At 48.7% G+C, this 14,918-nt stretch overlaps 1 protein-coding gene across 1 annotated transcript; it reads left to right on the forward strand.

The window, feature by feature from the left end:
• The first annotated feature begins 1,951 nt into the window (after nt 1–1,951).
• On the forward strand, nt 1,952–14,630 carry irs2b (insulin receptor substrate 2b). The gene is made up of 2 exons (XM_041950867.1): nt 1,952–5,509; nt 12,577–14,630. Exons 1-2 carry the CDS (start codon nt 2,134–2,136, stop codon nt 12,579–12,581), a joined length of 3,381 nt encoding a protein of 1,126 aa, XP_041806801.1. The 5' UTR covers nt 1,952–2,133; the 3' UTR covers nt 12,582–14,630.
• Nucleotides 14,631–14,918: the final 288 nt, after the last annotated feature.

Consider the following 14,918-nt stretch of genomic DNA (forward strand, 5'->3'; position numbering starts at 1 on the left):
CCTGTGTCTGTCATGTGGGAAACCTAATATCAGCAGACAGGGAACCCTCCTTATCCTACAGGGAGCTGTGTGAGCCTGAGAGGTTTAGGCAGCCAGCTCTGCTACATCTATTTATATCAATGTGCCTTCATCGCACTTCAGGCAAGGCTGAGGTAAACACGGTAGCTCAAATAATGAAAGCAACTGCACAGAAGACAAAATCTGCTTGTCGCTGCTCGTGGCCCAAATCCGTGAGCTAAAGGTTATTTGAGGGACAGACCAAAGAGGCCGTTGCCTGATTTGATTCGTTTTCCATGGTAGTAGTCAAATCATTGCTTCTGGTGGGATAATTGACCTGCACGGGGCATGGTAATTGACCTTGCCGCTGAGGACAGGGTGGTTTGGTGCTGAGCCAGCACTGTGGGATGTGAAGGAAAATGGAGATATAAGGTGGGGGTGTGGTGTCTGTGTGTGTGGGAGTTTTTTTTTTTTTTTTTTTTTTGATCATGTTATAATCATGGGGCATGTGGCTAATTATTGACAGATACTGCACTGTGAGCAGCACTGGGAATGCAGATTAATCCAAACTTGATTACAGTTCAGGTTTGATATGACTGTTTACTGTTCCTACATTTGACTCCGATACGTAACCGTGAGGAAGCACTGAGCAGCCTGCTTCCATCAGTGAAACAGCACCATCCCTCCGCTGGGCAGAGGGAGGTGAAGCTCAATCTCTCAGGAAGTGAGAGGCAGGCCATTGGCTGTCAGATACACACTCTCACCACCGCGGTACCCAGCTGGCTCCCGCATTTCATCATTACGCACATTACCGGCCATTGACGCATCCAGAAGGAGAATGTTTTGCGTCATCATGATATCAGATGTTTTCACACACACACACACACACACACACACACACACACACACATATATATATATAGGTCATTCTTGTGTTTCGTTGACGGGGGTGAGCTTTACTTTTTCTTGATAAGGCTTGATCTCAAACATTTTTGGCACATTGTCGCCCTGGATTATAACTGTGGCGCCGCCGCAGACTTTCTGAATGGGAAGACAAATAAAGCAGCCGGAAACGGGCTGTAACTGAGCAGCTATCCTGCGAGCCCCAGGCAAACATGAAACAAGCAGAAGGCGACCGCGTTACGCAACAAAGCACACTGCACTATATCTGCTCCTCCTCGGCTCCTGCGCTCGTTGTTTATCAGGAGCGCCCCGACGCTTTCTCCGAACACCGAAAAAGGAAAAAGGGGGGCACATTATCCCGCTTAAAAAACGTCAATGTATTCTGGCCGGGCGACGCAGAGGGAATTTTAAATTCCTGTGACAAGAGCTGCAGACTCGACTAGGTGATGCTTGTTTACCAGCTGGTGAGGGGGACTGGAAGGACTCCCTCTACAGACGCGCTAAAATATGGTCAGGGGGCTGTGGTAAAAACATCACTGGCATAAGAACAGGCTGGGAATAAAATACCACCGTCAGAATGAAGGGGGAAATGAACGTTTCCTTTTCTCTGCGCATGTGATAACCATCTATTCTGGGCGCTATTTATTCTAATATGTTTTATAATCCACCTCAGCTCCTTAAGTGACGCACACGTAGGCTTTATAGGTCAGGATCATCAAGTTTGGTATATTTAGCCTGATGAAAAATCTTCACAGTCGTCAAATATTGGACCACAGGAGCAGAGCTGCTATAAATAAAGCACCAGTCCTGACTGACTACGCTCAAATGAGTCGGAAGAGGGCAGAGTGATAGTAGGAGGGCTTTCTCCTTCTCTCTCTCTCTCTCTCTCTCTCTCTCTCCTTTGAACGGGGCCACCTCACTCCAGCATTCATCCCGTTTCCACCAATAAGCCCAATGAGCTGAGTGCGCACCGCCCACTGTCGGTGTGTGTATTTTTTTCTTCTCCTTTACCCTCGTTTTTTTTTTTTAAACCAGAGCTGGATGTGTAGATCGTCACATGTTGTCCCCCCCTCCTCAGTCCGGACACTAGCAGACATGTGTTATTTATTGCTCAGCTTTGGGAGAAGACGAACGCGCGCACAGCCGGCTCTGGAAACAGAGGATTAAAATAACGCGCGGCGTCTCTTCAGCAGCTCGAGGTGAGAGGAAGCATTGTGTCTGATCGCGAAGGACATGAGAATGGCGAGTCCGCCAGTCACGGGAGATCAGCCGTTGTTGCCCAGCACCACGAATGTGAGCAGCGGCGTCAAGAAGTGCGGATACCTGAAGAAGCAGAAACACGGACACAAGCGCTTTTTCGTTTTAAAGGAGCCGAGCGAAGGCTTCCCTGCCCGGCTGGAGTACTACGAGAGCGAGAAGAAATGGAAAAACAAATCGGCCGCGAAGAGAGTTATTCCTCTGGACTGCTGTCTGAATATCAACAAGAGAGCGGACGCAAAACACAAATATCTGATTGCTCTGTACACCAAGGACGAGTATTTCGCCGTGGCGGCGGAAAACGAGCAGGAGCAGGAGAGCTGGTACCGGGTGCTGACGGATTTAATGGCAGAGGGGAAAGTGTACGACGGCTCAGCGTCCAACTCTGCGTCCTCGCTGGTTGGCTTCGACGAGGCGAGCTACGGTGTGATAACGCCGGTTTCCGCCGCCTACAAGGAGGTTTGGCAAGTCAATCTGAAATCCAAAGGCTTGGGGCAAAGCAGGAATTTGACCGGAGTGTACAGGCTCTGTCTCTCCAGTCGGAATATCAGCTTCGTCAAGCTGAACACAGAGGCTGCCTCCGTCGTTTTACAGCTGATGAATATCCGGAGGTGCGGCCACTCTGACAGCTTTTTCTTCATTGAGGTCGGCCGATCTGCGGCCACGGGTCCGGGGGAGTTATGGATGCAGGCCGACGACTCTGTGGTGGCGCAAAATATCCACGAAACTATCTTGGAGGCTATGAAAGCCATGAAGGAGCTGTCGGAATTCCGTCCGCGCAGCAAAAGCCAGTCATCTGGTACGAACCCCATCTCTGTGCCCACAAGGCGGCACTTGAACAATCTCCCCCCCAGCCAGACCGGGCTTCCCAGGCGGTCGCGCACTGACAGCATGGCCGCGACCTCTCCGGTGAGCAAATTTTCCTCCTGTCGCATACGCACGGCCAGCGAGGGCGATGGCACCATGACACGCCCCATGTCAGTGACTGGCAGCCCCCTGAGCCCGGGGGTCCACAGGACCCTGCTGAGCAGATCTCACACCATCACAGCGCGCCCTTGTCGGACGTTTGAATCTTCTTCCCTCCAGCACAGTAAGTCCATGTCCATGCCCCTGTCTCGTTCCCCGCCCATGGCCACCCCCAGCCCAGGGGCTCTGTCCTCCTGCCCCGACAGCAGTGCTCCTCGCCCCTCCAGCTGCAGTGCCTCCTTTTCAGGCTCCCCCAGTGATGCTGGTTTTATTTCATGTGAGGAGTATGGCTCGAGCCCGGCGGACGCTCGGGACCTGAGGCTGCCACTCACCCTCCGTAGCAACACTCCCGAGTCTCTCAAAGCTGATACTCCCCCCTCCCGAGACGGCAGTGAGCTGGATGGCTACATGGTGATGGAGCGGCAGAATGGTTACCGTCGGTTACCAGAGCTGGACAAGGCTTATCGGAAGCGCACATACTCCCTCACTACTCCCCGCCAGCAGAGGGGTCCCCCCCAAGTATCTTCAGCCTCCCTGGACGAATATACTCTCATGAGGGCTACTTACACCAGTGGAAGCCAGTCTTCTCGCAGGTGTCACACTGCCTCGCCTAAAGGAACCTATCCTGAGGATTACAGGGATGTTCAGGGCAGTGTTAGCAGTCTCCAAGGTGACAGTGGCTATATGCCCATGATGCCAGGTGTGGCACCTCAGACACCGGGGTCCAAGGATGACCCCTACATGCCCATGAGTCCCATGTGTGTCTCTGCTCCAAAGCAGATAATCAACCCCCGCTCACACTCCTCTTCAGTGGGGCTGGCCCCACGCACAGACTCCCCCGGGAGTGTTTCTCTGGAGGATAGTGGTTATATGCGGATGTGGTGCGGAACCAAGATGTCAGTGGAGAGCGCGGATGGAAAGCTCACCAATGGAGAGTACCTGAACATGTCTCCTGTTGACCCCCTGGTGTCTCTCACACCCCCAGACTACATTCTCAGTCCCGTAGGAGGAGATCCCCACCCCCAGCAACATCACAGACAGCCTTATTCTTACAGCTCTCTACCACGCTCACTTAAAGGCCAGTTGCAGCGCAATGGGTCCACAGACACAGACCAGTATGTGGTGATGAGTTTACGGAGACAGCGAATAGAAGAGGAGTCCAGCTATTGTCCCGTCTCTCCAGGAGACTCTGTGGCCAGCAGCTCTCCCGGGACACCAGGCACCCCTTCCTCTGCCGCATCTCCTTTCAGAGTGGCTCGGATAGATGGAGGTCTGGTACACCGGAGCAGGGTGTGTCGGCCCACCCGCCTGGCTCTGGAATCCCTCAGAACGCTACCATGTATGAGCGAACACCCCCTCCCCTCAGAACCACGTAGCCCTGGAGAGTACATCAATATAGACTTTAGTAGTGCTACCCACGACCCGCTGGCATCCACAGTGTCAGAGAGCTCTGCGTCTTCTGTGAGTGGAGTGTGTGCAGAGAAGGGATCCCTGCAGTGCTCAGACTATGCTAATGTTGACGTCAGCTCCCTGGGTCACCTTGGCCCACACCAAGCCAGGGGTCCCCCCACCACAGGCTGCCTAAACCGCATGCCTGAAGTCTTGACCTGCCCTACTCTGGTGAACACCCAGCAGAACATGCAGAGAGGCGAGGAGGAAGAAGAGGAAAAAGGCGTTGAGGGAGGGGCAGAGGAGAGGGGGATGGTAGAGGGTTATCCTCTCCAACAGCAGGTGGGCCTGGTGTGTCAGCCTGCTCTAGTCAAGGATGACTACACTGAGATGACTTTCGTTCCTCCTGCCAGTCTACCTGCTCTCTGCACCACTGATGCTGCTCCCCTCCCCACCAGCCCCACCGCCTGCGTCAAGAGACTCAGCCTCGAGAGCTCCATTGTGGATGCTGTGCCCCCTGTGCCATTGGACTCTTTTCTCCTGGGGGGTCCTTCATTATCCGTCACCCTCGTGGATCCACACAGGGGGGCCAAAGTGATCCGGGCCGACCCTCAGGGCCGGCGGCGGCACAGTTCTGAAACCTTCTCCTCCACCACCACTGTCACACCAGTGTGCCCATCCTTCGCCCACGACACCAAACGGCACAGCTCCGCCTCTGTGGAGAATGTATCCCGCACCGTGTGCAGCACTGAGGGACCTGAGGAGGACTATGGCAGCAACAGCCCCATGTGCCGGGAGATGTCAGCTGGTTATCAAAACGGACTTAACTACATTGCCTTAAACTTGATGGAGGGAAACCTCGGAGGATGCAGGTTAGGGGACTGTGATGGACTCCTGAGGTTCAAGACAGCCTGTGGCTGCAAGGGGGGCATGAATGGTTTCAACACCAGCCCCTACGCCAGCCTGGGATTCAAGGAGACTGCTGCTGCTGTGAAAGGTGAGTGTTTTCACACATGTCACACACACTCATTCATGCAGTATGTTTTCATTCATGAAGGGAGTGGTGCCAGGCCTTGAGTAGGATAGAGATCCGCCTCAGTGCTACTGTACACTCTGCAGAGATAGGCCACTCGTTGCTAAGCAGCACTTCTGAGCTCATTTTCATTCCAAAGTTGAGAATAATGATGATCTTTCAGAGAACATGCCGGAAACAAACAGCTCCATTCATTCTGTGTCTTCATTTCTGTGTCTGCAGCAGAGCCTGTATTGTGGCTTTAACCCACTCGCTGACAACACAGTGTGTGTTATTTGTTGGATGTTATAAACCTAAATATCACACTGTTTGATTGTCGTTTATGTCTTTCCTTGTCAGTAAAGCCACTCCTCGCTATGTCCCAAATAACAACATATAGTGTTGTGCAATCAAATGTAGCAAACCGCTGTGATCAATTGAGTCTGCTCTACATAAACAGCGGTCACATACCGATACATGTGTGTGTCAGAATAACAGCTTTCGGTCTGTAAACACAGGCTACGGCAGCCGAGGGAAGTGAAGTTGTTGTGAACTTTGCTGTTGGGTGTAGGCTGTCATGTTTAGATAGGATTAGTCACCTACTCGTCACACCCATGACACATCGACAAACCCCGAGGCTGTTCGATGCTGCGGAGGGCTGTTCCCAAGATCTCTGATCCGCGTTGAGCTGCAGACACGCATGAGAGCAGCAGCACCGGAAAAACGAGCGTTTCCTCCCAAATAAAAGCTTAGGAAGAAGAAGTGTTCAAAACAACCGAAAATATCCGTGTTCTCCAAAGCAAGCTGCTTCTGCTCTCTTTTATTGTAGATCTCCTTAAAGGGAACCGACAGCTATATTCCACTTGGCTTAAATAGGTTTTATTTTGCAGCCATTTTATTTTGAAAACTACAACCGGCCTTGTTCCATGTCACCCTGGCCAACTTGACGCTGCTGTTGTGTGTTTGTGTGAATGGTCTGCTCTGGTCTCCCCTCAGTGACGCAGTTTTATACCACGTCAGTATTTCAAACATTAAGTCTGATCCGGTGACGCACGCGGCGCCACACATGATGCGCACGTGGAAGCAGCTCGAAAAATCCACGTTTGTGGGTCATCTTTATAACACGGTGTGCTGTGAGGCTGGTATTTGTGCGGATATGCCGTGAAATCCTTCTGACTGCGTGTCTTTGTGGGGAGGAAGAGTCGGCATCACAATATTACCTTTCACCTCATTTTGTTCAGTGTTGCATCAGTGGCTTTTCATGCGCCTCTAAATGGCAGGGATTATTTATAGGGATAGATGACCTGGCAGGGGCATGTCAGAAGTTGCTGTTGTTTGAAAAGAAAATACGCAGCGTGAGGATCGCTGTGAGTCAGGAGTCAGTGTTCCTGATGGTGAAATACAAGAGTTTAATTGCTGTTTGTGGTTTCACAACCAAGTTGTCTCTCTTTGTCTCTGCCTCTGCTGGCTCTGCTGTGAGCGCTGCCAGCGTGGGACTTGGTGCAAGTCATCGGGTTCCCCAGAAAAACAAGTGAGTCAGTTGTTTATCAATTGTCAGGTACTGGGTTTCAGGACTGGAATGTGGTCAGTGTGCAAAGGTTTCTGGGAGGGGTGAATGCTCACTTGTTTTTCTAACCTGGTGGAATAGAGTGGGAGGAGGAGGAGGGGTGGAGGATTCTTCACAAACACGGCAATGAAACAGTTTTACACACATCTGACTTTTACCAGGCGCACACTGCATGCGCACCCTCGCACCTGCTCTGAACCTCCACCTTATTGCCCCATCATTCACTGCGCCCCGGTGCTTTCCAGCTTCAGACAGGGCGCAAATGTTGAATATTGTCCCTCCGGTGCAGACGTTTGTCTCAGGTGAGAGGTGGAGGAACAATGGTGAAGGATGGATGACTTGTTTTGTTTTTCATGTACAGCAAAACAGACAATTGAGCTGTTAAGTGAAGGGAGGGCGAGAGAGTGAGAGTGAGGGGGAGGAATGGAGGAGTGACAAGGAGAGGAAGAAAAGAAATGCAGAAAGAGATAGAGATCAGAGTCGTTCCGGTAAGAGTTTGCCTTTGCTACTGCATCTTTGTTATGTAAGCGCTTCCTGACAAACAAATGTCCTTGTACATAACAGTGAATGACTCAGCTCTGATCGGGGATGTGACCAGTGTGGCAAGTCTTTGATGCTCACATCAAAATTCAAAAAACACTTCCGTCGCTTGTGTGTGTGACAGCGAAAAAGAGGGCATGACCGTTTACTATGAGATGACAGGCTCTACCACATTCCCTTGTTATCACAGAGCGAACCATAGCATGCATTCCCCGCAGTGCATCAATCTGAAAACAGGTATATTGGGAAATGAAGTCAGCTGTCCTGATTCGGCATGTGAAGTGCTCGCGGGGTAAAGGTGAGAGTCAGAGAGAGACGTTGCCCCCCAGCTCGGCAGACTCAGCGAGGAGCTGCGGAGTCCGTTAGCAGATAGGTTACGCTGTTGTTGTTTGGTTTTTTTGGCCCTGACGTGACGTGCAGGCAGAGGGGAGGCGACGGGGCAGAGGAGGGGGCTGTTTAGCTTTCAGTGCACGCCTTCTGGCCCTGCCAACAATGTCAGTTTCTCGACCTTTGAACTCTCTCCCTCTCTGTGTGAGAGACTGTGAGAGAGAGGGGGGAGATATTGCCACTGGGGCATTTCCAGAAATCCACACACCTCCATCTCTGCGTGCTAGTGTTTTCTTTTGTTTTTTTTTTTTTTTTTGCTTGTCCCCGTCTTACCTCTCCTTTTACTGTACATCTGTCCTACCACTTCACTTTTCTCCATGAAAGCTTCTTTTATCACCCTCCTGTCATCTGCTTTTCCCACTTCTGTCCTCATTTGTCTAATGTTTCTCTTTCTGGCATCCAGTCTTGCGTGCAGACAGGGGAGAAGACTGACTCACACTCTCCATGTCTTTCATTTCCACTTTGTGTGTGTGTCTTCCTGTCCTGTGTGCATGCATATACACAGCCATCAGCAGATGGTGGAGGGGTGGAGGTGGGGGGGTGTGGGGGGTCAGGGGTTTTGCACCTGCCCCGCCAAGCAGTGCTCACTGGTTATCTGGCCCGTCAGAGGAGAGTGACAATACGCTAATGACTGGCCACCATCTGCCACAACAACAACAAGGAGAAGCCATACACCAACCCGAAACCCTTCCCCCTCCTCCTGCTCCTCTGCATCCTCCTCCCCTGTTTCTCCTCCTCCTCTCTGCAGGCATTGGTTTCTTGTTTTTCAGAAATCATGTGATTCAACCCCCCCTACACACACACACACACACACACACACACACACACACACACACACACACACACACACCTTCTCCTCACCGGTGTGTTTTTCCTGTTCTTATCTGACCTCAGTGGACTGTCTCTGATTGGCTTTTCACACCAGAAGCCATAGAGGATTGTCTAACGATGCATTAAACAATTAGCTAATCATATCTGATCAGAGCCACTAACAAGACTCTCGCTCCTCTGGCTGCTTGATTTATCTCACACTGCAAACAACAACAGACAACTAATGGCCAAGTGGCTTGTTGGATTGATCTGAAATGGCTAGAGCTGCAACGATTAACGGATTAGTCGACTGACAGAAAATTAATCAGCTGTTTTGATGATCAATTCACTTTCTCTGGTTCCAGCTGCAGAAATTTGAAGATGTGTTTCTTGTTGCTGGTTTATAGCATTGTATGGTTTTGGACTGTTGGTCTGACATTTGAAAATGCCAATTTGGTTCTGGTTAATTGGACATTTTTCACAGATTGTGGGACAATCATAATCATATTTGTGGCCCTAGAAATGTCTCTTTCTATGGTGTGTTCATGAGCGGATAGGAAAGTCCAACATCTGAGAATCAAGAGCTGGCTGCGAAACAATGGCCTTTTTAATACAAGAGTTAACTCACAATCCATGTTTGTCTTTCAGGTTTGATATTTTGCAACAGCAGAGCTCATGAATGTGCTGGCTTTGTGCAAATGTCATCATCCAGGCAGTATTTACAGTATGAAAGTGCACTCAAACATTGATCTGGTGATTTGATGCCATACAGTATTTTGAGGAACACACAGTCTTTGTCCTCACCTGTCCCGCGCGCCCCTCCCCTCCGGACACACATACGCAGCGCTCCTGGCCGTCCGATACATAACTCTTTGAGCAAACTAGGGCGGGATGTTCCAGCGCTAGATAAAACAAAGTCAGCCTACCACATCCTCAATTTAGCTTGGAGGTAAGAAGGATTACATTCACTTCAGAATTAGACATTGTTGAGTAGCTTGTTTTGTCTAGAGGCAGAAGAAGAGAGAGATCCTCTGAGTGTGACATGAGTCCACATGCTGTATGGTACTCACTTCATTCATAAACAGTCCAGCTCTTCAGACACTTTTCTCTGGACCACACTGCTTCTCCATAGAGGTGTATTATATAGTCAAACATAGGCTTAAGCAGTGGGTGTAAGGGAGGCAGTGATGGATATGTATTATTGGCTTCTTCTTAAATTACCTATGTAATTTTCGCCTATGTTACCTATGTTACGTAGGATTATCTTCTTTTCTTTGTCATGTGATGTCCGAGAAACTTTAATTGGCTTCTTTCACAACGGATTTCTGACATGTTAAAGGCCGATCATTGGAAAACAATCATTAGCTGCAGCCTCTGATGCATTAGCAGTTTTGTTTTGAGTGAAAAGCAGCACAGTCGTTGTGAAAAGATGCAAAAACTGGATAAGATTAAAGTGGATAATTACGTGTGTTATCTGGACTATATGTAGTAGTGAGTCGGCAGGACAGCAGAGCTAATAGTGGTTGTTGTTGTTTTGTCAGACGGAGATGTGGGAGGTCAGAGGTGAAGAGTCAGTCAGTGTTTGCTCGCTGGAGCGCTGTGGTGGATCAGGCAGGAGCCAGCAGGGCAGGAATGTAAACAGCGCAGATCTGAGCCTGCTGATCTCGACCTGTCTGCAGGAGGAAACCCGCTCTTAACATCGGCTTCGGCCGTTTGCAGAAGCTCAGGTGTAGCTGATCCTTTTCCTCCCTCGCCGTACAGAAACATGGTTGGAGTAGTACGGTGAAAGCCCGTTCACTCAGCTCTGCAGCAGCACGGAGCCACTCGAGCAGGCGAAGCATCGACAGACATGGGGACATGTTTACTCTGCTTCTGAAGCACCAGAGAGGAGCCGGCTAATACATGCCTGTGTGTATGTGTGTGTGTGTGTGTGTATGCGCGCGCAGGCTAAATTTATTTAGTTCTCACAGGCTAAATTTAGCCTGTGAGAACTAAATAAATAATGAACAGAGCTTGGGTGTGTGTGTGTGGGTTGGGACAGGGGGCACAGACGTGGGCTGTTGAGGGGGGCTGAGGGGTGTGTGAGTGTGTGTGTGTGCTTGAAAAAGAGGAGTGGTCGGGGCCATTGGGTTCATTCCCTCGCTGGACCTCTGTCCCCTTCTCTCAATAACCCCCCCCCGCTCTCCCCAAATCTCCCTGCCCACCCACGCTTTTCTCCAATCAGCATGTGTTTGAATAGCAGTGTGTGTGTCTCCCTTTACACCACATTGTCCCATCGCACCATTATTCATGCAACCATAATTTTTTTCTGAGTGTTTACCGTATGTACAAGGCTACACCTGGTTGCTAATCAGAGCTGTTAGTGATTCAGCTCTCCTTCCCGGCAGATCTCAGTCATTCTCACCCAAGTGTCTGCCTCTACAGGCCACTGGCTGGCCCAGCCCCTGCAGAAACACACACACACACACACACACACACACACACACAGATTGTTATGGACCGTCAGTCCCATGACCTCACTGCATTCCCGTTCCTCTCTGTCAGGTTGATTCTGTTACTGTGGTTTTTCCACCACTTCTCACCCTGGTGTTTCTATTTTCTTCTGCCTCTGACATCCATGGCAATGAAGAGGCGGAGCTCAGCCAGCACAGGTGGCCTCATCAGTGATTCTGTTTTTCAAATAGTTCCACGTTTTTGCATCTCAGGCATCCCAGAGCATCTGCGGACATGCCTCAGCCTCTTCAGTGTGTGTTTTTTTTCTCCTTCCCTAATGTTTGGGTCATTAGTGTTGTGTCAAGTGTCTATAAAGCTTTAGATTTGACATCACATTTTCTTTTACAGCGAGTGTGTGCAGGGCAAAGAGAGAGAGAGAGAGAGAGAGAGAGAGAGAGAGAGAGAACAGACGTGTGTGTGTTTACGGTGGGAGTAGTTGAGGAAGGGGTAACTGTGAGGACTCTGAATGAAAGGTTTGTTTTGGAGAATGACGACCACATCCAGCTTTGTGAAAACGGCTCTTGTTCGCGGCTGGGGAAGAGGGAGAGGAGACAGTGAGCGAGTGGGGAAGAAATGCAGGGGCTCTGTGTGTGTGCGTGTGTGTGTGTGTGTGTCAGCCAAGACTTCCGCTCCCATTTGATAGCTCTGCATGCAAATGAAACCACACAAACAAGTACACCGGGGCAGGGGTCAGCGCGGCTTTCCACTGGGAGAAAAGCGACACTCTGAAGACTCTTTTTATAGTTTATAGTATGTGAACAAAACAGCTGTGGTGTGTGTGTGTTTTTGTGTGTGTGCGTGCGTGTGTGTTTATTTGACTTCAGTAGGTGTGCAATCAAGAATACCTGCGTGTGTGTTTGCTGGTGTGTGGGAGTGTTGCCGTCATCGGAGACTGCCCTGTGTCAGCTGCACAGTGCTAAATGCCACTCTGTTTTTCCCCTGCCGTGAAAGCACCTGCCACTTCAGTGTCTACCAGCTGAGGAATACACGCACGCACACACACACACACACAAACACGCAAAGACAGGCTGCTTGAAGAGCACTTATTCCTTACTTGGTAACAGAGTGGGGGTATCCGTTTGACCTCCCCCTCTCCTCTGTTCTCCTCTGTCCTGCGTCATAAATCACGTACACTGTATGTAAACACACACATATTAAGTTTCTGAAATCTCATCCAGTTAGCTTCAACCTCACGCCTGTAAATCAAATGACAAGAAACTCACTCATGTTTTTCTTCTTCTTCTTCTTCTTCCAGAATGAAGGCCGATGGGTCTCCCTCCTCCCCTCCTCTCCCTCCTTTTCCTGTGAACATAGGATTTCGCTGCAGCCAAGTGACGACAGCTGGACCATGAGCTGCAGTCGACGTCCTTTGACCTCTTTGCCGCCTTCGAGGGTCACGGGGACGGCCATCACCATGGCAACACGGACACTTGACCCTTACCCCAAATCTTCCCTCCGCTTTTCTCGGCACCAAAACATTCAGGCGCCATCACTGCTGCTGTACTAGATTACTTAAAAACTTAAACAGACTATTAACTCTAACTATAGATAGGTAACTATTTATCTCTGTGCGTAGGCCTGCAAAATTATCCTGCAGTATATTGTTATGTTAATTATTATTATTGTTGTTCTCGCCATTCATACACTTTCAGCTGGTTTTCTTTTGGCTTCAGCCGACAGTTGCCAGATACTCTCACCTGAAAACCTGTGAACCAAACCTGGACAGCATAGTGTGTGCACTCACACACACACACACACACACACACGCATACACGCAAAAAAACCTTTGATGCATACAGATTACATATATTTATTTATTTATCATGTATGTATGCATTTAATGAAGTGTGTGTGTGTGAATTTGTATACAGATTGTACTGCAAAAAAAGAGGTGGCATTTATAAACATATTTAAAAATCAAAGTTAACATTTGCTTAAAAAAAAACCTACCTCAGCAAAAACCAGGTTGGTACCAATTCACACAGCAGAAATATATATAGAATATTTATTTTCAGAGGTGAATGTTTTTTTAAATCACCAATCCAAAGCCTTACTCTAGCCGTCAGCCCCCGTCTGATGGACCTTTTTAGTTTGGACCTATAAACATGCAGAATATCAAAGATTTAACCAATCATCTTATAGACCGAATGTTGATCAGAGCAGAGTGAGAGACAGCCTCTCTGAGATTAAGTTCCTTCTCTCCCCACGTTACATTTATGACAAGATTATGTATCAAATATCCAGAGTAATATATTTATTAATATGCCTGAGATGGAGGATTCATACACACTAAAAGAATACCCAGAGGACTTGAGAGGAATACTTGACATTGCATTGCATCATGCATGCTGGAGTCACCCATCCAGACCCTGCAGCATGAACCAACTGGACCTGACCACCAGATCTGTGGCCTGTCTGAGCCCAAGCCTCAGCACCTTTATACACTTCACCCAGACACCCGCTTTTCACCTGTGATATCCTGCACATCCACACCGCCTGCAGGAAGTTATGACCTGTCGCAACAAGGGACGGGAACACGAATGTTTGAAGTTATTTATACAGAGTAACTGGACAGCCCAGAATCGTGCATTTTCTCACCCGATGCCTCATTGCGGAGCTCTGTCACGCCACACGCCCGGGCGGCCGGCGCGGGCAGCGCTGAGCAATGTGGCGAATGCATGACGCAGCCTCGACCGGCTGCTCAACGAGCCGCTCGACAGCAGACGAGACACGCCGGAGCCAATGCATGGTCTTGCACTTACAAACTTTCTAGATTGTAACACAAGACACGTTGAATGTAGTACATGCTGTGTTCCGAGTGTGGGAACACACAACCCAACAAACACCACGACAGCTTCAACAATGAAACATGCAGAGGTACTGAATGGAAACTACGACACAGATACAAACCAGGGGAAGTATCTCTTTATTTATCTGAATTCACTGGTACTTAACCTTTGCCTATATACTGTAAATAGTGCGACGTTACAGAGAATTACATTAAAGCAACGCTGAGAGACTTTGAGAGATGTTAAGTTAAATAACTTATGTTGTTTGTACTGTACATAATATGTGTTTGAGTGAACTTTCTGATACAACAAAAGCACTAATTAAGTTATATGCTAACCAGTATGGTTTGGCTTTGATTTCCTTTTCTTTTTTTAAACTGTCATGGGATAGTCTTGTGAAATGGATGCCACTATGAGGACATTTTCTATTGCTGTAATTCTGAAAAAAAAAAAAAAAGATTTTAAGAGAAATCATTAATACTTGACATACTTAATTCTTGTTACTTAGGTACAACACAAATGGCATATATGCAATATTTACACTTTTGAAAATTAGTTTACAAAGGCATACCAAATGTATAAATACTGTTAATACTGTTTGTTAAAACTTAAAATCAGATTTCTGCTGTTTGTATGTTTTTTTTCCTCCAAATTTGAAATGAGAACCTTTTTCTGTGTGTTTTTTGCTAATCGAGCCTCTTGATGTTTTGAGCAGTGTTTTGCATTTGGATAATGTTTCAAGTTTTTATTCAGCATCTAACGGTTACGATATGGGCCCTGGCTTATCTTGCTGTGTCTTTCATTGTAA

This window comes from Chelmon rostratus, chromosome 13 (assembly GCF_017976325.1).
Source record: "Chelmon rostratus isolate fCheRos1 chromosome 13, fCheRos1.pri, whole genome shotgun sequence".
In the NCBI taxonomy this organism is placed as follows: domain Eukaryota; kingdom Metazoa; phylum Chordata; class Actinopteri; order Chaetodontiformes; family Chaetodontidae; genus Chelmon; species Chelmon rostratus.